Genomic DNA, 22,847 nt, shown 5'->3' on the forward strand with positions numbered 1-22,847 from the left:
AACCTTATTGGAATTTGGAAACCTAAACACATGAAAACAAATTTCACTGAATGGAAATGCATGAAACACAAACTAATTCAATATCAAACCAGAACAAAACTATTGAATTGATTCAATGACGAACAAAATGATGAACAACTTAGAAATGGAAAGAAACAACACAAAAACTCAGAATCAAAATCAAACCGAGAAAAACAAGATGAATCACCAAGACAACATCGAAACAGATTCAACAGAAGACTGAATCAACATTACGTGAATCAGAAAATAATGAATCAAAAACAAGAACAAACCAAAAAGACAAACGCGAATCAAAGGACAAAGAAAAAAAAAATTCGAAACAGAGAGAACAACTTATCTCTCGACGCGTGCTCGAACCTGAACTCTGGATACCAAATGATGGAAGAGCCTGAGGAGCTCGGACCGACTGAGGCAGTAGAAGTGCGATCTAGATCCTCGAAGCTTCTCCGACGAGTGAAGACGCAGCGGAATGGAAAAGGAAACTCGAGATCGAAGAGGAAACTGAGAGCGAACACATGGAAAACCTAGGATCTAGGGTTTAATCGATGTAAGTTGAAGGTATGGAGGATGAAGATGGTTTTGGACGGTGCAAAACCCTAACCGGACGCGACGAGACTCTATAACGGTGAGGAAACTTAGAACGAACTGATTAAACGGTTCAAAGGCTTGGATGATCGGTGAAAAGTAAAGATCGAAGGAATTAAGATGTTTACTCGGTGGAAAATGGTGAAAGGGAGTGGAAACCCTAGAGGAAGATGTAGTAGTGTGATGAACGAAGAGAAAATACCTTCGAAGACGCGTATGGAGTACGAATCTGTGGCTGGAGACAATGGAGCTCTCGAGAGCGAGTGAGATGCCTCTCTTGCTCGAGAGAGAAAACGAAGTGGTTGAATGATCAACGAAGTGTAAAATGAGGATGCGGAGTGGGAGAACGCGTGGATGAGAAGTGCTGATGCAAGGAATGAAGACGTGGCTTGCGCGAGAAGCTGATGTAACGAGGAGCTGATGCGTGCACGAGATGTGGTAGTGAGAAGTCAGCGTGGAGGATGAGAGAGAAGCATAATGGATGAAGTGGAGAAATAAGAGAATGATGAATGTGCTTGGAAGGTGGCTAGAGGCGGTTCACTTTTGACTCTCTAGCTTGACTTTCAAGAGAGAATTGTGTCTGGATTTTCTCTACAAAAATCACAATTCATTATGCTCAAAAGTGAGTGATACAATGGTGGAGAAGGGTATTTATAGTAACCCGTGCTCCAAGAGAAGTGTAATGCATGTTCAATAAAATGTAACAAAATACAAGAGAACAATGAGGCAATTTCATGAGGCAGTATGCCATCAGATGACCTTGGCCGTTTTAATAAACGGTCTTCCAAGAATAATTGGAGTCAAATTCTCCTCCATCTCCATCACCACAAAGTCCACCAAGAATTTTAGTTTTCCCACACAAACCATAACGTCTTCCACTACATCATAAGGCTTCTTTGAAGATTCATCCGCCATTAGCAAAGTCATCTTTGTTGGCTTGACTTCAAGATCACCAATTCGCTCAAATAGAGATAAAGGCATCAAATTAACACTTGACCCTAAATCAAGTAGGGCTTTCCTTATCTTCTCTTTCCCTATGACGCAAGGCATGGTAAAACTTCCTGGATCTTTCACTTTTGGAAGATGTAGCTTCTTGTTAGCAGCTTTACACTCATTAATCTCCTCATCTATATATCTTTTCTTTGTGGAGACTGGCTTCATATGCTTCGCATAAGCTGGAAATTATTGCAATGCTTCATTCAAAAGTAGATCAACCTCCAATTGATTGAAGATATCTTTAAAATGCGCAAATTGTCTCTATTTCTCTATTCTCTCACAACCTTTTGGATAAGAAAGAACTTTTTTACATTTTTCAAAAGTTTTCTCTCATATCTTTTCTTCTTTTTCTTTTCTCTCATCCTCTCCTTTTCTCTCTTCTTTTCTCTCTACTCTCTCTTCTTTTTCTGTCCAAAGATATGAACCCTAGGTCGACCAAACCCTTATATAGTTTATAAAAATAACAGAAAACTGGCCCAGGCCCAAATTGACAACGCTCAACGCTGGAAATTGCACTCAACAGTAGGTGCGACACTCAGAATGACACTCAACAATGGTGCCCAGGCGTGAAACAGTGTACTCAACAACAGACCTTGGTGCTCAGCGGTAGAACTGCCGCTCAACGGTGACTGCGATACTTGGATTAGCCTTCCACGATGGCGCTTAGGCGTCAGACAGAGAACTCAACAACAAGCCTGGCGCTCAGCGGTGAAATGGCGTTGAGATGTGGTTGCGATTCTTCTTTTGTGCAATTTTCCTTCCTTTCCTGAGTCCAACTCCTTGTTACTTCAACTTATTCATCCAATTCATCTTAATTCCTGTCAAAACAAGGGAAAACAAGAATAAAACCCATCCAACTCTGTTATTTCCACAACTTAAGAAAAAGCATGATTTCAAGCTAGTTTCTAAGTCATAAAGGGTGTTTTTCAACCGTTATCACTCATATGGATTTTCATGTGATAATCCATAAAATTGGTTGCTCTTCACCAATTGAATCAAAGCAGGCTTCATCTCCATATTTACAGCATTAACCCTCGACCTTGCGATGCTATTAAAATGATGAGGGCCAATGACTGTTGCATAATCTGCCAGGGTACGTCTACCATTCTGCTCTTCGGCCATATTTTCTGTTTCCTGGTCAGATCTTTGAGGTGAATGCTGTAAAAGAGTCTCAGGAGAAGGGAAAAGTTCTCTAGACGTCGTGTTTCTCCTTTTTCTTCTACTAATGTCTTGTTTCTCCTTTTTCTTCTACTAACGTCTAAACTGATAAAGGTTAAAAATACCGTTATCTGTGATGTAATTTTGACACTAAATGCATCCTTTTCTACTTAGAAACTTGTTTGGAATCATGTTTTTCTGTTAAGTTGTGTGAATAAGAGAGTTGAGGTTGAATTTGATGGTTTTATGACTAATTTCCATTGTTTTGGTAGGAAATGAGATAATATGAAAAGCATAGATGAAATGCCAAGGAGATGGAGCTCAGAAAGGCCTGGAAAAGTACCGGAAGGGAGGAATGCTCGAAGCTTGGGCGCCCTTTTTGGAGGCTTAAGCGCAGAAGAAGTACTGCTCACCGCCCAAGCGCCCCTTTTGGGCGCTTGAGCGTGTTGATGAATTGGAAAGTGTACCAAATCCCACAAGTAATATAAAATGGTAAGACCAAGTATCGTATCCTAGAAGACTCTCGGAACTAAACAGTTATGTGATGACTCGATTAATTAAGACTTAAATAAAATGATATCATTGGTTTAAGATGCAAGAACAGAAAATTAAATATGAATGCAGTTTGATCCCTATCATAGTAACACAAAGATGAACAGATGTTGTTTATAATGAGATGAGTATGTTGTTGGGGTTAGATTTCATCAAGTTCCCTCTCATGTATGTAAGAATTATTCTTTATGCATTAATGTTAACGTCACTCACTAAATCACCTAAACCCAATCCCTCAGCGAATACGCCTGTCCTTAACCACTAATTCATGCAATTCCTAGCATTCCTAGCAATTAAATGTGAAGATCAAGATCTTAAGACGACTAAGACTCATACCCTCATCCCTGAAAAATATTACTCTTGGGAGAATTCGACAAGAACCTGAATTGTAAGGAACCTCCCGGCACTCATGCAATTCATAAATCATGCGATGAATGAGTTAAATAAAGCATGTAATAAGCACAGATGAATTACTCTAACAATTAATGAAAAAACATATGGAATTAAGAATCAATTCAAATACATGAGAGTTCACAAAGTTACATCCTTCCCCAACAAAAAATAGAGTTTAGTTCCCCACAGACATGGAGAAACTTGATGAATAATGGAAAAGCATGTGATAGAAAAACCCTAAAAGTAGAGGAAGGACGCTTTCGCATCCAAATCCGCCTTCAGAGAGTGGAAGAATGTGTTGTTGTGCTGGGTCCTTTAAACAGAAAAGAAGCAGAACAGAAACAAAGCCCAACCCTGAGTCGCCGACGCTCAACCACCCCACTTAGGGCGCCTGGGCGGCGAGCGATGATCTTCCACGCTCAAGCCTCATAGAGGTCGCCCAAGCGGTGAGCTACACTTCTTGCACTTAAGCCTCCAAAAAGGGGCGTCCAAGCCTCGAGCTTCTTTCTTTCTGGTGCTTTTTTTTGGATCTTTCTGAGCTATATCTCCTTAGCACTTTATCCCTGCTTTCCATATTAACTCATTTTCTATCAAAACAAAGGGAATTAGTCATAAAATCATCAAATTCAACCTCAACTCTCTTATTCACACAACTTAATAGAAAAACATGATTCCAAGCAAATTTCTAAGCAGAAAAGGGTGCATTTAGTATTAAAGTTACATCACAGATAACAGTATTTTCAACTGTTATCACAACCCCAAACTTAGAACATTTCTTGTCCTCAAGCAAAATAGATTATAACTCAGCTTTTCAGAACAATCACTATAATGACTCAACCTTTTTCAAAAAAAATTCTTTCAGATAAGCAATCACTTTTATCAACTCAGCATACAAATATCAGTCAAAGTGTGCAGATGCCTTAATTCAATCAAAATCAATGTGATGCTCATATGTTTCAACAGATGCTATCCTTAAGAATGATCAACCAACCAAGCAGAGATGCAATCACAAATTCAGAGAGCTACTCCTCACCAAAGAAAGTGTTTCACTCAAGCACTCAAAAGTGTATCACTCAACTCACAGGTGTATAATGAGGTGTTGGTGTCTTTTTTACCCTTTTATCACAATGTCACACAAATTAACTTTGCCTTTCATTTAGCCACAATCAAACATATTCACAAGCAGGTTGTCATCACAAGGGCTTTTCATGGCTTGTAACTTGGCTGGGCTAAGAAGGAAATTGGTTTTTCTGGTCAACAAAATCCTTGAGTTAAGAGAGACATTTATGGTTTCATCATTCAAGCACAAACTCGCTTTCTTTTTCCCAGCTTTCCCTTGCATTGAGCTTTTCTTTTCTTTTCTTTTCATTCTTCTTTTCCTTTTTCTTTTGCTTTTCAAGTATTCACTGCTTAGCTCAATGCTTTTTCTTTTGCTTTTTCCCAGTAACCCCAAACTTGAACCTTTATCAATACCTCACAAATGTTCTCAACTTAACTCAAGGTAAAGATTTTCACAAAGGGTTTTCAACACATACATAAGGCTTAAGGTTGAAAGGATAGAATAAACCGTTTTCTTTTCAGTGGATAATTTCATGTGAAGGCTAGAAGAATAAGGGATAACAAAAGATGACCTTGATGATGTGAAACCTGTAAGCAAGTAGTTCAATCACAAAAAATTTGGGCAAAATCATTCATGCTTCCAAAGTAATAGCAATTATTCACAAAAAACTCTGAAGCCCAAAACTCACACAAGTAAACTCTCAAGTCCCAGAATTCATAAAAACAACCTGCTCAGTATCTCAATCAAACTTTACCTCAAGCACTTGTTTCATATTCTGTGAGCAATCATCTGGATATCAGCACATCATGCATCACCTCAACATTAATCCACACACTAGAATATCACCAAGCAATACTTATCACAAAACAATCACAGTTGAACCAAAGCAGTGTAATTTATTAAAGCAAAGTACAATACAAAGCACATCATTAAAAAGGAAACTAATAAAATAGAAACAAAATACAGTCAATCAAAGCAAATAACACAAAAATAGAAAAATAAAATAAATCCTGGTCATAACAAAGATGGCAACCTTCAGTAGGTGCCAGATAAAAATCATCACTCCTCATCAGAATCCTCATCCTCAGCATCCTCATCCATGGCTGAAGCTTCAGCTGCTTGAGCTCTATCACCCTCTTGTACTGGGTCAGCGGACCATGCTACATAAGCTGCAAATTCATCTTGAGACATGAACTGTCTCTCAGGAAATGGGGACGTCAGTGTCCTAAGCAGCGCCTGCTCGCCCCTGTAAACGGCAGCCATCCTAGTATCCAGCAGAGAATAGTACATGTCCCGCATCTGGAAAGGAGCGGCCGCATGAACCGGCTTCTGAGATGGTGGTGGTGCCCTCCTGTGTGTCCTAGGCTATTGTGGTGGTGGCTTTGGATGGCCTGGCTCATCCTCTGCACAATAAGTAAAGTAAGCTGCATTTAGTTCCTTTCTTGGACGCTCTAGTGGTGGCCTAGAAACATCAACGCCTACAGCCTCACAAAGGTAGGTGATCAATGAAGGATGTCCCAGCTCTAGTGGTGGCCTAGAAGCTTCAACTATGGATGATGATGAAGATGATGAGGAAGGACGCATTTGAAGATGCTGAAGATGATGGAGAGGAGGAAGATACAGATGACAGCATGGGATGATATAGCATCTACTGATGGATGCTATCATTACTAGAGCAGGATCTTTTCTATCATATGTTTTGTACTATTGAACTTATTTGTTTCTGTTAGTAGAATATGGTTTGATGTACTCATTTTGAAACTGTGTCTGTTATGATGGTTTGCTTGTGACTTATGCATGATAAGTATTATTTGATGATGCTTGGATATTGATTGATGTTGAGATTGTGCAATATATGTTGAGATACAGGTGATGTTCACAAGCTTTGTGAACAAATGCATGATGTTGTGATTGTGATTATGATGCTAAGCAGGATGTGTATGTGGAATGGTTAAATGAGCCTATATGTGAGGTTTTTGATATCCATAGTTTTTGATTGAATGCTATTACTTTGAAAGCATGAATGACTTTGCCCAGGTTTTCTATGATTGAATCACTTGCTTGTATGTGTCATATGATCAAGGAATTTGTTGGTAACCCTTTTTAGCAAAGACGCATGATTTTAGCCCACTAAAAGAGAACACTTTGTGTTCTATCCTTTGAACCTTTAGCTTTAAACATGATTTGAAAACCCTTTTTTGAAAAGCTTTGCCTTGAGTTGAGTTGAGAATATTTTGTGGTATTGATAAATGTTCAAGTTTAGGGTTGTTGGGAAGTCTAGAAAGGGAAAATAACAAGCATTGAGCCAAGAGCTAAGCATGTGAAAATCAAAAGAAAAAGGAAAGAAAAGAAAGAAAAAGAGAAAGGGTCAATGCAAAAGAAATTTGGGAAGAAAGACGAAGGGTTGTAATGATTCACTTAACTCAAGGATTTTGTGATCCAGAAAAACCAATTTTCTTGTTAGCCCAGCCACATTATAAGCCATAGAAAAAGTCCTTGTGATGATACTTGCTTGTAAGTGTTTTTGATTGTGGTTAAATGAAAGGCAACGTTAATTCATGTGACATTGTGATAGTAGAGTGGATGAGTGACCTCTTATACACTTGTGTGTTTGAGTGAAACACTTTATCTAGTGAGGAAAGAGTCCATGAACACATAAGAACATCTATGCTTACTTGATTGATCATTCATGAGAATAGCATTTGTTGTATGTTATGTGATTGCGTGAACACTAAAGCATATGCACATCTTGATTGAAGTCTTTGTGATGAGCTAATTTGAGTACTTACTTGTCTTGAAAGAAGGAGTTTTGAATGTGGTGAACCATTGTGTGGATTGGTGAAAGATTGAGTTACAGCTTGTTTGCTTGAGGACAAGAAAAGTTCTAAGTTTGGGGTTCTGATAACAGTTGAAAAGTTGTTATTTTTATACTTAAAATTGACCTTAAAGACAACCTTTATGACTTAGAAACTAGCTTGGAATCATGCTTTTATTTATGTTTTTGAAATAAGAGAGTTGGATGGGTTTTATGCTTGGTTTTCCTTGTTTTTGAAGGTTTTAAGATGAATTGGATGAAAGAAGTGAAGTAGGAAGAAGTTGGAATCAGAAAAGGGAGTGAAAAGTGCACAAAAAGAGAAGACGCGAGTACCGCTCAGCGGCGTTCTTGATCCCGTAGTCACCGCTGAGGTGCAAATGCAGTTGAGCGTCAATCTGAAGTGTCGCGCTTACCGCTGAGCGGTTGATGGGGTTGTCGCGGCCCATACAAATTTGATGTGCAAATAAGAATGCAACATAGTGTTAGGAAGTGACTCCGAGGTCGTCTCTCAAGGACCAAAGGTGGTTCGAGTCTTAGGTCAAACACGTAGTGGGGGGGTTTGAAAGTGTTTTTGTGATTAGAAATGAACTAAATTAAAACTGGAAATTAAATACAACCAAACATAATTGAAAACATTAAAATAAATGAACAAAGCTTGAAGACCGAATGGTCCTATAGATGACCGAACGGTTCTACATTGAGACGGTCTCTAAAACAAGTGAGGAAATTTGAATTGCAGGAAGATAAAGAAGCCGAAGAGAATGGACATCATAGTGAACGGAAACAACAAACCGAACATAATAGACAACATAGTGAATGTAAAAAGTAAACTGAACAATGCAATTGGTAAATATCTAAACACAATTGAAGCTATTAAAATGCAATGTTGAGCTGACAAATTAAATGCACGTTAGAATAAAGTTTGGAAATTTTAAAACAAAATCACCACCGGTTCAAGCATCAACACAATTTAAAGAAGACCCTTTTTTTTTCTAAAACAAAATAAATCACCATGTCGTGACCCATGTGTGCACCGCTCCAGCTCCAAGAAAAGAAAATGAATTCCACATGTGCCCCGTTCCCAACAATATCTAAATTTGCATCATCAGCCGTTGCGCCTCTTCTCTTCTTCTACGAAATGAATGAACCGTGTGATTTTCAAAAGAAAATGAAAATGCTTCTCAATATCCATCATCAAACCGTGACATTTTTCTCTGCCCAAAATAAATCAACGCCTCTGTAGGACGTGTCAGCGCTTCACCCTCCTCCTCAACCTGTACACACTTCTTTCAAGGCCAAATTGAATGCACCGTGCCATAGCCTCCCATCCATTCTCCGTGCAGCACCTCTGGACGTGACTTCACCGCACACACCCAATATTGAAGCACCACTTCTTCCAAATGAAATCAGCCCTTGTCAGCAAGAAAAATAAAAATGTGCTACTGCTCCTTCTTGAATCACCGTTTCCTCTTCTCTTGAAATGAAATCAACCGTGCTTGGAGCTCTCGAAAGAAAAACTAAAACAACTGTGAGCTTTCCTCTCCAGCCATGTCGTGATGTGATTCTAAAATGAAAAGAAATGAATCCTCTTCCCTTTTCTTAGGTGGCGGCTGGACCTATTTGAAGGTTGAATGACCCGTGGAGACTTGGGCTCCCTACTGCCAGCGTGTTGCTTTATTTTTCTTGTTGGACCGTATCCGCTTGCCCCATAATGTGCTTCCTAAAAGCCAACAAAACCTGCCCTTGGATCCAGTGATGACAAATTTATGAACAACGAAAAACGGCGCCAAAAACTTGTTTAACCCTCGGCAAGTGTGACCGAATCGTATCAAGTAATAAACTCGGTAAGACCAAGTATCGTTCTCCCAAAGGACTCACGGCCTAGTTAGTTATATGATTTCTTGATTATTTAAGACTTGTGAACAAATTGTTATAAGTTTCAAATGCAAAAGACAAAAATTAAATATGTATGCATGAGTTTGATCAATGGAAAAGAGGAACACAAACACGGAACGAATTATATGGATGAGTATGTTGTTGGGGAAATCAATTTCATCTTATCCACTCTCATATCTTTTAGGAATTCATCATTCTTTTCATCAATGTTAATGCCACTCTCTAAATCACCTTGCAAAGAAAGCCTATCCTTAATTACGAGTTCATACAATTCCTAACATCCCTAATAATTAATTCTTAAGCACAGAAGCTTAAAGGCAACCAACCTTATATCCCTATGTCTAGGCGATATTACTTTTGGGAGAAATTCCCCGGATCTAGATTTTACCGTATGTGTCCATATCACTAAAATCAATAATCATGACATTGAATGAGTTAAACAATGCATGCTTTGAGCAAAGAGGAAAAACCCTAACTAATGATGAAAGAAAGCATGTATCTCAAATAAGATGTTTAAACACAAACTCCATATATGAGAGTTTCACAAGATTACATTAATTCCCCAACAACAAGAAGAGTTTAGTTCACCATATTCATGGTAAAACTAGATGAACAATAATGAAAGAATGAAAGATAGAACCCTAGAAAGATGAGAAGGTAGCCTTAGCATCCAAGATCTTCCTCCAAGGGGTGGAAAGGTGTGTGTTTGCTTCTTCTCCAGCCAAAGATACAAACCCTAGGACGTCCTAAAGCTTATATATTATTCTAAAAAATATAGAAAATTAGGCCCAAGCCCATAAAAGTAACAAAAAACCGGTCCAAGCCCATTTAGAATGGCGTTCAGCGGTATTTTACGCTGAGCGATACTAGCGCATGATCTATTTTGCCCCCCAGCTACTGTTTTGCCCCTCAGCGGTGATTTCGGCACCTGAAAACTGCCGCTCAGCGCCACTTGGTCACACTTTTTCTGCATTCTGGTTGACTTTTCATCATTTTGGTTGACTGGTTGACTTTTCTGGTTGACTGATTGACTTTTCTGGTTTCTGGTTGACTTTTCAGCATTGCACTCATTCGGTACTTCATATCTTCTTTCAAATCATTCAATTAGCCTACAAAATCAAGGGAATCTTGCACAAAACCATTAAATTCACCTTTAACTCTCTTATTCACAAAACTAAAGCAAAAATATGAGTTTAAGCTAGTTTCTATGTCTTAAAGGTTGCTTTTGGTATCAATTTTAAGCATAAAAATAACGGTTTTTCAACCGTTATCACAACCCCAAACTTAAAACTTTGCTTGTCCTCAAGAAAACAAGATGTAACTCAATCTTTCATCAATCCATATAATGGTTCACCACATTCAAAACTCCCTTTTCAAGATGAGTAAGTACTCAATTAAGCTCATTGCAACTTTCCTTTTGCATTGAGCTTTCTTCTTCTTCTCTTTTCTTTCTCTTTTTCTTTTTTCTTTTCACATACTTAGTTCTTAGCTCTTAGCTCAATACTTTCAATTTCCCTTTCATAACTTCCCAACAACCCCAAACTTGAACATTTATCAATACCATCAGATATTTTCTACTTAACTCAAGGTAAAGCTTTTCACAAAGGTTTTTAAATTTATGTTCAAGGCTAAGGGTTCAAATGATAGAACACATAATGTTCTCTTTTGTGGGCTAAAATCATGAATTTGGCTAAAAAAAGGGTTACCAACAAATGGCCTTGATCATATGATGCAAACAAGCAATTAATTCAATCATAGAAAACCTGGGCAAAATCATTCATGCTTTCAAAGTAATGGCATTCAATCACAAAAAATCTGGAGCTCAAAACCTCACATATAAGCTCATTCACATTCCACATGTACACATCCTGCTTAGCATCATAATCACAATCACAACATCATGCATTTGTTCACAAAGCTTGTGAATCACCTGTATAAGCATATAATGTGCATATCTCAACATCAATCAATATCAAAGCATTATCAAGCATTACTTATCAAACAACAATCATACGCAAACCATCATAGCAAACAAAGTTTCCAATTGAGTACATCAAACCCTATTCTAAAAATAGAAGTGATTGATAAAACAAATCATGCTCTAGTGCTTTAAAAAACTCAGCCCCATCAATGATGCTCTCTCCCAACCCCAAACTTAGATGGAAAACTAGTGAGAAATTGAGTGGAAGGGAGATTTTCTAAAGAGGAATGAAAGGAAAAATGTAGAGAACCTTTGGAAAAGTGTTTAGGAGTGTGTGTGCAGAGAAAAATATGAAAATAGAGGCCAAAGCGTGACTTAGGGTATAAAAATACCCTAATGGGCTCGGGTTCCGCTAAGGGGCAACCTAAGCCCATTTTACGATACCACCGCTCAGCGGCAATTTTCCGCTTAGCGGCACTTTCGTGTTGTGCTTTTCTTCTACCTAGCTTCACCTAGGTGCCTCCTACTCATGCCCCTCACTTGCTCCCTACAATTAAATTCTCAGATCACTCATGCATCCAAATCCCTATTATGCAACTAAAGCAGAATCAAAACAAACAATACAGATAAAATAAATCAACTGGGTTACCTCCCAGGTAGTGCTTGTTTAACGTCACGAGCCTGACCCAAAATCCTCCATCACCCTTCAGTAGATGCAAATTTTTCTTACCAACACCCATCAATAGGTGTATACAAACATAGTATCCTTCAGTAGATACTCTTCCGCCTAACATCCATCAGTAGATGTAAACCCTGTAACAAACTTATAACAAAAACAAAAATACCCAAAAGTTCAAAATTACATCACCAAACCAAAAATTAAAAGTTCTTAAATCACTGGGTTGCCTCCCAGCAAGCGCTCTTTTAACGTCACTAGCTTGACCCAATAAAGCTCATGTTCCATCTTCTTTTTCTTCTTTCTACTGAACTTCTTCAGAAATTTAATAAAACCAGGAACCTGTTGCAGTGTCTCAATCATAGGAACTTTAATCTCCAATTTCTTGAAGATGTCCATAAAGCACTTAAATTTCTTTTCCTTCCTATGATACTTCTTTGGATGACGAAAAGGTTTTTCATATGATTCTCTCTCTCTTCCTCTCGTCCTCTTTCTGTTTTCTCTCACTTTCTTTTTTTCTTTTCTTTTTTTACTCACTTTCTCAATCTTCACACTAATTTTCTCTTCTTCTTTCTCTCCTCTCTCTTTTCTCTCTTCTTTTTCCAACTCAACTTTTTCAACATTTACACTCACTAGCACTTTACACTCTTTCCTGGGGTTAACCTCAGTATTAGCCCCACAATTCTTGTTAGGCTTTTCTTCCAACTGCTTAGTAATTTGACCCATTTGAATCTCCAAGTTCTTAATAACAGCTTCAGTGCTCTTTTGAGTAGATTCAGTTGCCTGTATGAATTGCTGAAGAGTTTCTTCCATCCTTATTGATCTTTCATTAAGTGTAGACATTTGTTGCCATAAGGTTGGTTGTTGTTGTTGCTTGTGAAATTGCCCTGATTGTCCAGCTTGCCCACCTTGTCCTTGACCAATACTTGGGTGTGGTTTCCACCCTTGATTGAAGTTCCCCTGACGGTATGGAAATTGATTGGCCATGAAGTTAACATCCTCTAAAGCTTCCACTGGAAAGGCGCATTGACCATTGATATGGTCACCACCACATAATTCACACATCTGTGGTTGAACCTGTGCAACAGTCTTTAACTCTTTTGGCAGTTGTGGAAGTATCTTTGTGAGATTCTCCAATTGTTGAGTTAGTATCTTGTTCTGAGCTAGCAAGGCATCATTAGATTGCAATTATAGAACTCCTTTTTGTTGAATAGAAGCTCCTCTTTCACTATTCAGCTCATTATCATTAGTAGCCATGTTTTCAATTATTTTTGTGGCTTCCTCTAGAGTCTTCCATTTGATATTGCCTCCAGCTGAGGCGTCAAGCATCATCTTGGTTTGTGAACCAAGACCTCCAAGAAGATTAGGACTACTTCTACTTCGTCAAATCCATGCGTGGGCATCTTTCTTAATAGGCTTTTGTATCTATCCCATGCATGACCTAGTGATTCCTCCATGCCTTGCTTAAAAGATGATATCTCTTGCTTTCCTTTATTTACCTTGGACTGTGGAAAGTATTTGTTCAAGAACTTTGTCACTACATCTTCCCACTCTGTAAAGCTCCCTTCTGGAAAACAATTCAACCAAAGCTTAGCGGTGCCTCCCAATGAAAATGGAAACAGGCTAAGTTTGATTGCCTCGTCAGGCACCCCATTTATCTTCACTGTATTGCAACTTTCATTAAAGGTTGTGAGGTGCTCATATGGGCTTTCGTGAGACAACCCATTAAATTGGTTACTCTTAACTAGTTGGATTAATGCCGATTTCACCTTCATATTAGCTGCATTGACCCTTGGTCTTGCTATACTATTGAAATGTTGAGGCCCAGCTACATTAGAGTAATCTGCAAGAGTCCGTCTGACATTATTATTCTCCATCTCCTCAGTGCTATGGTAAGAACCTTGTGGTGATGGTTGTAAGAGATCTTCCGGAGGAGGGAAAAGTTCTCTAGATGTACGGATTCTTCTCCTCCGTCTACTCTCGTCTAAGCCTTCAAGTAAAGGTTCCGAGGTTTTCTAGCTTCTAGTTCGAATTGCTTCCTGCATACACAAGAAAACAAGTCCCTAGAAAGATTTGTTAGCACAAAAAGATATAGAAGAAGATATAAAATAAGAGATAATAAAAACAGAAAAGTAAAAACAGAAAATAGAAAAATAAAAACAGAAAAATAAAATAAAAAAAAATAAAATAATAACCGAAAAAATAAAAACAGAAAAACAGAAAACAGAAAAATAAAAATAGAATACAAAATTCGAAATTTAAAATTCAAAATTCAAAAACAAGTCAAAGATAATCAATAATCACACAAATAAACTAGTTAAACCATGAGTCCCCGACAACAGCGCTAAAAACTTGATGACCCGTGGAGACTTGGGCTCCCTACTGCCAGCGTGTTGCTTTATTTTTCTTGTTGGACCGTATCCGCTTGCCCCATAATGTGCTTCCTAAAAGCCAACAAAACCTGCCCTTGGATCCAGTGATGACAAATTTATGAACAACGAAAAACGGCGCCAAAAACGTGTTTAACCCTCGGCAAGTGTGACCGAATCGTATCAAGTAATAAACTCGGTAAGACCAAGTATTGTTCTCCCAAAGGACTCACGGCCTAGTTAGTTATATGATTTCTTGATTATTTAAGACTTGTGAACAAATTGTTATAAGTTTCAAATGCAAAAGACAAAAATTAAATATGTATGCATGAGTTTGATCAATGAAAAAGAGGAACACAAACACGGAACGAATTATATGGATGAGTATGTTGTTGGGGAAATCAATTTCATCTTATCCACTCTCATATCTTTTAGGAATTCATCATTCTTTTCATCAATGTTAATGTCACTCTCTAAATCACCTTGCAAAGAAAGCCTATCCTTAATTACGAGTTCATACAATTCCTAACATCCCTAATAATTAATTCTTAAGCACAGAAGCTTAAAGGCAACCAACCTTATATCCCTATGTCTAGGCGATATTACTTTTGGGAGAAATTCCCCGGATCTAGATTTTACCGTATGTGTCCATATCACTAAAATCAATAATCATGACATCGAATGAGTTAAACAATGCATGCTTTGAGCAAAGAGGAAAAACCCTAACTAATGATGAAAGAAAGCATGTATCTCAAATAAGATGTTTAAACACAAACTCCATATATGAGAGTTTTACAAGATTACATTAATTCCCCAACAACAAGAAGAGTTTAGTTCACCATATACATGGTAAAACTAGATGAACAATAATGAAAGAATGAAAGATAGAACCCTAGAAAGATGAGAAGGTAGCCTTAGCATCCAAGATCTTCCTCCAAGGGGTGGAAAGGTGTGTGTTTGCTTCTTCTCCAGCCAAAGATACAAACCCTAGGACGTCCTAAAGCTTATATATTATTCTAAAAAATATAGAAAATTAGGCCCAAGCCCATAAAAGTAACAGAAAAACGGTCCAAGCCCATTTAGAATGGCGCTCAGCGGTATTTTACCGCTAAACGGTACTAGCGCATGATCCATTTTGCCCCCCAGCTGCTGTTTTGCCCCTCACTCGATCACACTTTTTCTGCATTCTGGTTGACTTTTCAGCATTCTGGTTGACTAGTTGACTTTTCTGGTTGACTGGTTGACTTTTCTGGTTTCTGGTTGAATTTTCAGCATTCCAATCATTCGGTACTTCAATTCTTCTTTCAAATCTTTCAATTAGCCTACAAAATCAAGGGAATCTTGCACAAAACCATAAAATTCACCTTTAACTCTCTTATTCACAAAACTAAAGCAAAAATATGAGTTTAAGCTAGTTTCTAAGTCTTAAAGGTTGCTTTTGGTATCAATTTTAAGCATAAAAATAACGGTTTTTCAATTGTTATCATCCAACCAGCAGCGTGCACCTGTCCAAGCTTTGTTGTTGTCCGCGTGAATGTCCGTGTGAAGGCTGGATGTGAAGCCCATCATGCCTCTCCTCAACGTGTGCATACGAAGCTGCTCCTACTGGACCAAGCTTTACTCCAAGCACCTCCTTCACGTGGACCAGGCCGTGGCAGCAATTATCCAAGGATCCAGCACCGTAAGCTTGCTACGTGCTGCTGTGTGCTACCAAAATTAAATTACCGTGCGCCCCTTCTTCTGTTGTTGGGCCGTGGAATGCTCTCCAAGCCCAAATAAAAATGAAATGCAAGTGGGTAGTGGGTGCACCTCATTTAATCTCCTATGTGCTTCCTTCTTGTGCACACTTCTTTTGTGGAGAATCTTGAATTATGTGACAGCCCTCCAAATGTCCCAAAATATTATTTAACAATTTCCTACTATTAATAATGCAAATAATTAGCCTCAGATAATTCAAATTAATTAAAATACGAATTTCTGATCAAATTAAGCACAATTAGGAAAAATGGGAAAATACTGGACATTCAAGCACAATTCCCTCATTAAATCCAGCACAATAAGCTAAGTGAAGTAAAGAAAATATTGACTCATCAGCAGTATTTACCGCTGAGCGCCATTTTTATGGGCTTGGGCTTACTTTTCTGTAATTTTTAGAATAATATATAAGGTTTTAGTCGACCTAGGTTAGACATCTTTGGCTGGAACGAAACAGAAATACTTTTTAACCCCTTGGAGGAGGATTTTGGATGCTCAAGCTCCACTCTTCAAATTCTAGGGTTTTATCTTTCATTCTTTCATTGTTTTTCATTTAGTTTCACCATGAATATGGTGAACTAAACCTTTATTGTTGTTGGGGAATCAATGTAATCCTTTGAAACTCTCATGTATATAATTTGTTCTTTATAATATATGCTTTCTTTCATTAATTGTTAGGGTTTTTCCTCTTGGCTCAATGCATGCTTTGTCGATATGGACACATACGGGGAAATCTAGATCTGGGGAATCTCTCCCAATAGTAGTATAAACCGAGACATAGGAATATGATGGTTGGTTGCCTTTAAGCTTCTGTGTTATGTAATGCATGAATAATTGCTAGGGAGACAAGACATTGTAAACTAGTGATTAGGATTAGGCTTTCTTCGTCGAGACATCAGGTTTAAGGTAAATTAAAAAGTGGCATTAACATTAATGAAGAAAGATGAATTCTTGAATACATGAGAGTGGATAAAATGAAATTGATAAACCCCAACAACATAATCATTCATAATATCAAATCACGTGTTTTGCTTCTTCTTTTCCATTGATCAATACATGCATTCATATTTACTTTTTAGTAATTTGCATTTAAAATCTCAAAGAATTGGTTTTACAAGTCTTAGATAATCAAAAATCACATAACTGTTTAGGTCGTGAGTCCTTTGGGAAAACGATACATGGTCTTACAAGTTTTATTACTTGATACGATTCAGTTACACTTGCCGAGGGTTAACAAGTTTTTGGCGCCGTTGCCGGGGATTAAAAATTTGTTTATCAAGTTTTAGGCGCCGTTGTCGGGGACTCGTGGTTGAACTATTCTATTATCGAACTTCAAGAGAATTATTCCCTCCTCTGGAGATACTTGTACAACCTTCAACACAAGGGTCAAATCAAAGCATTGAAGATATGGCCGATGAGAATAATGGTAGACGCACTCTTGCAGATTACACCACTGTGGTTGGCCCTCAACATTTTAACAGTATAGCAAGACCGAGGGTTAATGTTGCAAACATGGAGGTGAAACCAGCATTGATACATTTGGTCAAGAGCAACCAATTTAATGAGCTATCACATGAGAGTCCATATGAACATCTCACCACATTCAATGAGATTTGCAACACTGTGAAGATTAATGGGGTGCCGGATGAAGCAATAAAGCTTAGTTTGTTTCCTTTCTCATTGGGAGGCAATGCTAAGTTATGGTTAAACTCTTTTCCAGAGGGTAGCTTTACTGAGTGGGAAGTTGTGGTTGCAAAGCTTTTAAACAAGTACTTCCCACAATCTAAAGTCAACAAAGGGAAGCAAGAAATATCTTCTTTCAGACAAGGCATGGAGGAGACATTAGGTCAAGCATGGGATCGATATAAAAGCTTATTGAGAAAGACTCCCACGCAAGGCTTTGATGAAGCAACAGTAGTCCTACTTTTCCTTGGAGGTCTTGGTTCACAAACCAAGTTGATGCTAGATGCCTCAACTGGAGGTAATATCAAATGGAAGACTCTAGAGGAAGCAACCGAGTTGATAGAGAATATGGCTACTAATGATAATGAGTTGCACAGTGAAAGAGGAACTCCAATTCAGCAGAAAGGGGTTCTACAATTGCAATCAAATGATGCCTTGCTCGCTCAGAAAAAGATCATAACTCAACAGTTGGAGAATTTAACAAAGACACTTGCACAATTGCCAAAGGAGCTAAAGGGAGTTGCACAGGTTCAACAACAACAGATGTGTAAACTATATGGTGGTGACCATATCAATGGTCAATGCGCTTTTCCAGTAGAGGCTTCATAAGATGAAAATTTCATGGCCAATCAATTTCCATACCTCCAAGGTAACTACAACCAAGGGTGGAAACCTCATCCTAACATGGGTCAAGGTCAAAATGGATAAGCTGGACAAGCTGGACAATCAGGGCAATTCAATAGGCCACGACAGCAACCATCATTATGGCAACAAGTGTCTACACTCAATGAAAGATCAACAAATTTGGAAGAGACTCTTCAACAATTTATGCAGGTGATTATTTCCAACCACAAGAGCACTGAAGCGTCTATTAGAAACTTGAAGATGCAAGTTGGCCAAATAGCTAAGAAGTAGGAAGATATGTCTGATAGGAGTTTTGGGGCTAATACTGAGGTTAACCCTAAGGAAGAGTGTAAAGTTTTAGTTTTAGTGAGTTAGAGAGAAAAGAAGAAAAAGAAGAGAGAGTAGACAGAAAAGGAGAGGATGAGAGAAAAGAAAAAGAAGAAAAGAGATGAGAGAAAATTTTTGAAAAATGTAAAAAAGTTCTTTCTTATCCAAAAATGCAGTCCTTTCACCCATCGGAGGTGGATTTTGGATGCGGAAGCTCCGATCTTCAACTTTTAGGGTTCTATCTTTCATTCTTTTCATTATTTTCATCTAGTTTCACCATGTTTATGGTGAACTAAACCTCCATTGTTGTTGGGGAAACGATGTAATCCTTTGAAATTCTCATGTATTGAATTGATTATAAAATGCTTTACTTCATTAATTGTTAGGGTTTTTCCTCTATACTCTATGGATGCTTTGTTTAACTCATTCAATTGTATGATCATTGATGTTATCGATATGGACACATATAGGTAAATCTAGAACTGGGGAAATTCTCCCAAAAGCAATATTACCTAGACATAGGGATATGAGGGTTGGTTGCCTTTAAGCTTTTGTGCGGATGTAATGCATGATTAATTGCTACGGAGACAAGACATTGTGAACTAGTAATTAGGATTAGGCTTTCTTCACCGAGACATCGGGTTTAAGGTAAATTAGAAAGTGGCATTAACATTAATGAAGAAGATGAATTCATAAATACATAAGAATGGATAGGATAAGTCGGAAACCCCAACAACATAATTATTCCATATTTCACATCAATCACTTTTGCATCTTTTAATCCAATTGATCAACACTTGCATTCATGTCTATTTTCCGCAATGCAAACACAATGATTTCGTTTACACGTCTTATTTAACCAAGAAATCACATAACTGTTTAGGCCGTGAGCCTCTTGGGAAACAATACTTGGTCTTACCATTTATTATTACTTGATACGATTCGGTACACTTACCGAAGTGTTAACAAGTTTTTGGCGCCGTTGCTGGGGACTCGTGGTTTAACTATTCCATTTGTGTGATTATTGATTAGCTTTGACTTGATTTTTATCTTTTTATCTTTTTTATCTTTTTGTGCTAACAATTGTTTTTAGGGTTTTGTTTTCTTGTGTGTGCAGGATACAATTCGTACTAGGAGCAAAAAAATTTCGGAACCTCTTCTTGAAGGATTGGACGAGAGTAGAAGGAGGAAGAGAATTCGAACATCTAGAGAATTTTTCCCTCCTCCGGAGACACTTTTACAACCCTTACCACAAAGGTCTGAAAGAGCCTTGAAGAGATGACTGGAGAGAACAATGGTAGACGTACTCTGGTGGATTACACCACAGTTGTTGGCCCTCATCACTTTAACAGTATAGCAAGGCCGAGGGCCAATGTTGCAAATATGGAGGTGAAACCGGCGTTGATACAATTGGTGAAGAGCAACCAATTTAATGGAATGTCACATGAAAGTCCATATGAGCGTCTAACCACATTCAACATGATTTGCAACACAATGAAAATCAATGGTGTGCTGGATGACGCTATACAACTTAGTTTGTTTCCTTTCTCATTGGGAGGCAATGCTAAGTTATGGTTGAATTCTTTCCTAGAGGATAGCTTTACTGAGTGGGAAGCTGTGGTTTCAAAGTTTCTATACAAGTACTTCCCATAATCCAAAATCAACAAGGGTAAGCAAGAAATTTCTTCTTTCAAGCAAGGCATAGAGGAGACTTTAGGTCAAGCATGGGATAGATACAAGAGCTTGTTGAGAAAGACGCCCACTCATGGTTTTGATGAAGCAACAATAGTCATTCTTTTCCTTTGAGGTCTTGGTTCACAAACCAAATTGATGCTAGATGTCTCTACTGGAGGTAATATCAAGTGTAAGACTCTAGAGGAAGCTTTTGAATTGATTGACAACATGACTACTAATGATAACAAGATGCATAGTGAAAGAGGAGCTCCATCTCAACAGAAGGGAGTCCTACAATTGAAATCTCAAGATTCCTTGCTTGCACAAAATAAATAACTCAATAGTTGGAGAATTTGACAAAGACACTCGCTCAGTTGCCAAAGGAGCTGAAGAATGTTTCACAAGTTCAACAACAACTCTGTGAATTGTGTGGTGGTGACCATATCAATGGTCAATGTGCTTTTCCAGTAGAGGCACTAGAAGATGTCAATTTTATGGGCAATCAATTCCAATACCGCTAAAGGAACTTCAACCAAGGGTGGAAACCTCACCCAAGCATGGGTCAAGGTCAAAATGGACAAGCTGGACAAGTTAATAGACCACAGCAGCAACCATCACTATGGCAACAAGTATCTGTACTAAATGAGATATTAATAAAGCTAGAAGACACTCTTCAACAATCTATGCAGGTGACTATCTCCAACCATAAGAGCACTGAAGCTGCAATTAGAAATTTGGAGATACAGGTTGGCCAATTGGCTAAGAAGTTAGAGGATATGCCTGACCAGAGTTTTGGGGATAATACTGAGGTTAACCCTAAGGAAGAGTGTAAAGCTATTGTGAGTATACATGATGAGTTGGTGTAATGAAAGCAAGAAGAACACCAACACTAAATATGGAACTTGAGCTTTATTGGGTCAAGCTAATGACGTTAAAGGAGTGTGTACTGGGAGGCACCCTAGTGAGTTGAGAACATTAATTTCTTTGATTTTGTTATTTTGGTGATGTAATTTAAAAACTTTGGAACATTGATCTATTTTGTTATGAGACTTCATGGTATAGGATCTACTGATGGATGCTAGGTGATTAAGTATCTACTGAAGGATACTATGCTATCAGACACTTACTGATGGGTGTTGATGAAAAGGATTTACATCTACTGATGGATGTTAGGCGGAAGAGTATCTACTGAAGGATGCTTTAGGATTCATGGGTTAGGCTCATGACGTTAAACAAGCGCTACCTGGTACGCAACCCAGTTGATTGAATTTGTCTACCTGTGTTTGTTTTGGTTTTGTTCTAGTTGCATTATAGGGATTGATTGTTGAATGTTTGAGTGGTGTGAGAGACTAAGTGCATTGATTAAGTGAGACTGTATGAAGTGAGTGGAAAATATATGAGATTTGAAAAATTGAGAGTTGAAGTTGAGAGGCATTGGTGATGGACGCTTAGGGAAAGCTAGGAAGAAGGAGATGGGATAGCGTGCATGTCGCTCAGCGCCAGCTACCGCTGAGCGCGACCGCTGCAGTTTTCCTTTTTGGGTTTTTAAAAAGTTAGGCTCAGCGGGGATTGGCCCATTAGGAAATTCTCTAACCCTAGGGAGCGTTTAAGCCGCCACTTTCAGCCTCCATTCTTCCCAAGCACTCTCCAAAGGATTTTCTCCACTTTTCCCTTCATCCCTTTTCACAAAAACCCTTTCTCCACCCATTTTTACACCAATTCTCCATTCAAGTTTGGGGTTTTGTGAGAGCACTACTGTTAGTGGTTGATTCCCTCACATTCATAGAGCATTATTCACACATTAAGCATCTCCACCCAAGTAAGTACATACATTTTATATTCTAGGGTTTTGAAAGCATGAATTTGAATGAATATGGTTGTCTAAAGCATGATTCTTGAGGGATTTTGATGTTTTTGCATAATTGATTGAAATAATCACTGTTTGGACCGATTAAATTGCTTGCTTAAGGTCTGGAATTAGGAGAAATGCATGTGGGTGGAGATTAAAGGCCAACTAGGGCCATTAGGCAGAAAAATGTTGATCGCCACTCAACGCTAGTTACCGCTGAGCCCGATTTCTGCAGAAATGTAATTTGTGTGTTCTTGCTGTTTCTTTGCACAGGTGACGCTGAGGGCTTCTGTTTTGGCCTCAGCAATGATAGGAACAGTGTTAGCAAGTTGTTTGTGGTTTAATAATGCTTAACAATAATTCTTGTAGTTTTTGTGAATTGTGTTTGATGTAGGGATGACCTCCTCATCATGCAAAAGAATCAAGATTGTGGGAGCCAAGAGGAAGGAACCAAAACGTCCTTATTCTAACAAGTTCGTTTCCCGTAGACAAG

General features: G+C 38.3%; 1 protein-coding gene across 1 annotated transcript; it reads right to left on the reverse strand.

The window, feature by feature from the left end:
• Positions 1-1,356: 1,356 nt before the first annotated feature.
• Positions 1,357-1,767, reverse strand: LOC128193883 (uncharacterized). The gene has a single exon (XM_052868072.1). It carries the CDS (start codon positions 1,765-1,767, stop codon positions 1,357-1,359), a length of 411 nt encoding a protein of 136 aa, XP_052724032.1.
• Between the last annotated feature and the right edge of the window lie 21,080 nt (positions 1,768-22,847).

The sequence above is a fragment of the Vigna angularis genome, chromosome 9 (assembly GCF_016808095.1).
Source record: "Vigna angularis cultivar LongXiaoDou No.4 chromosome 9, ASM1680809v1, whole genome shotgun sequence".
Lineage (NCBI taxonomy): Eukaryota > Viridiplantae > Streptophyta > Magnoliopsida > Fabales > Fabaceae > Vigna > Vigna angularis.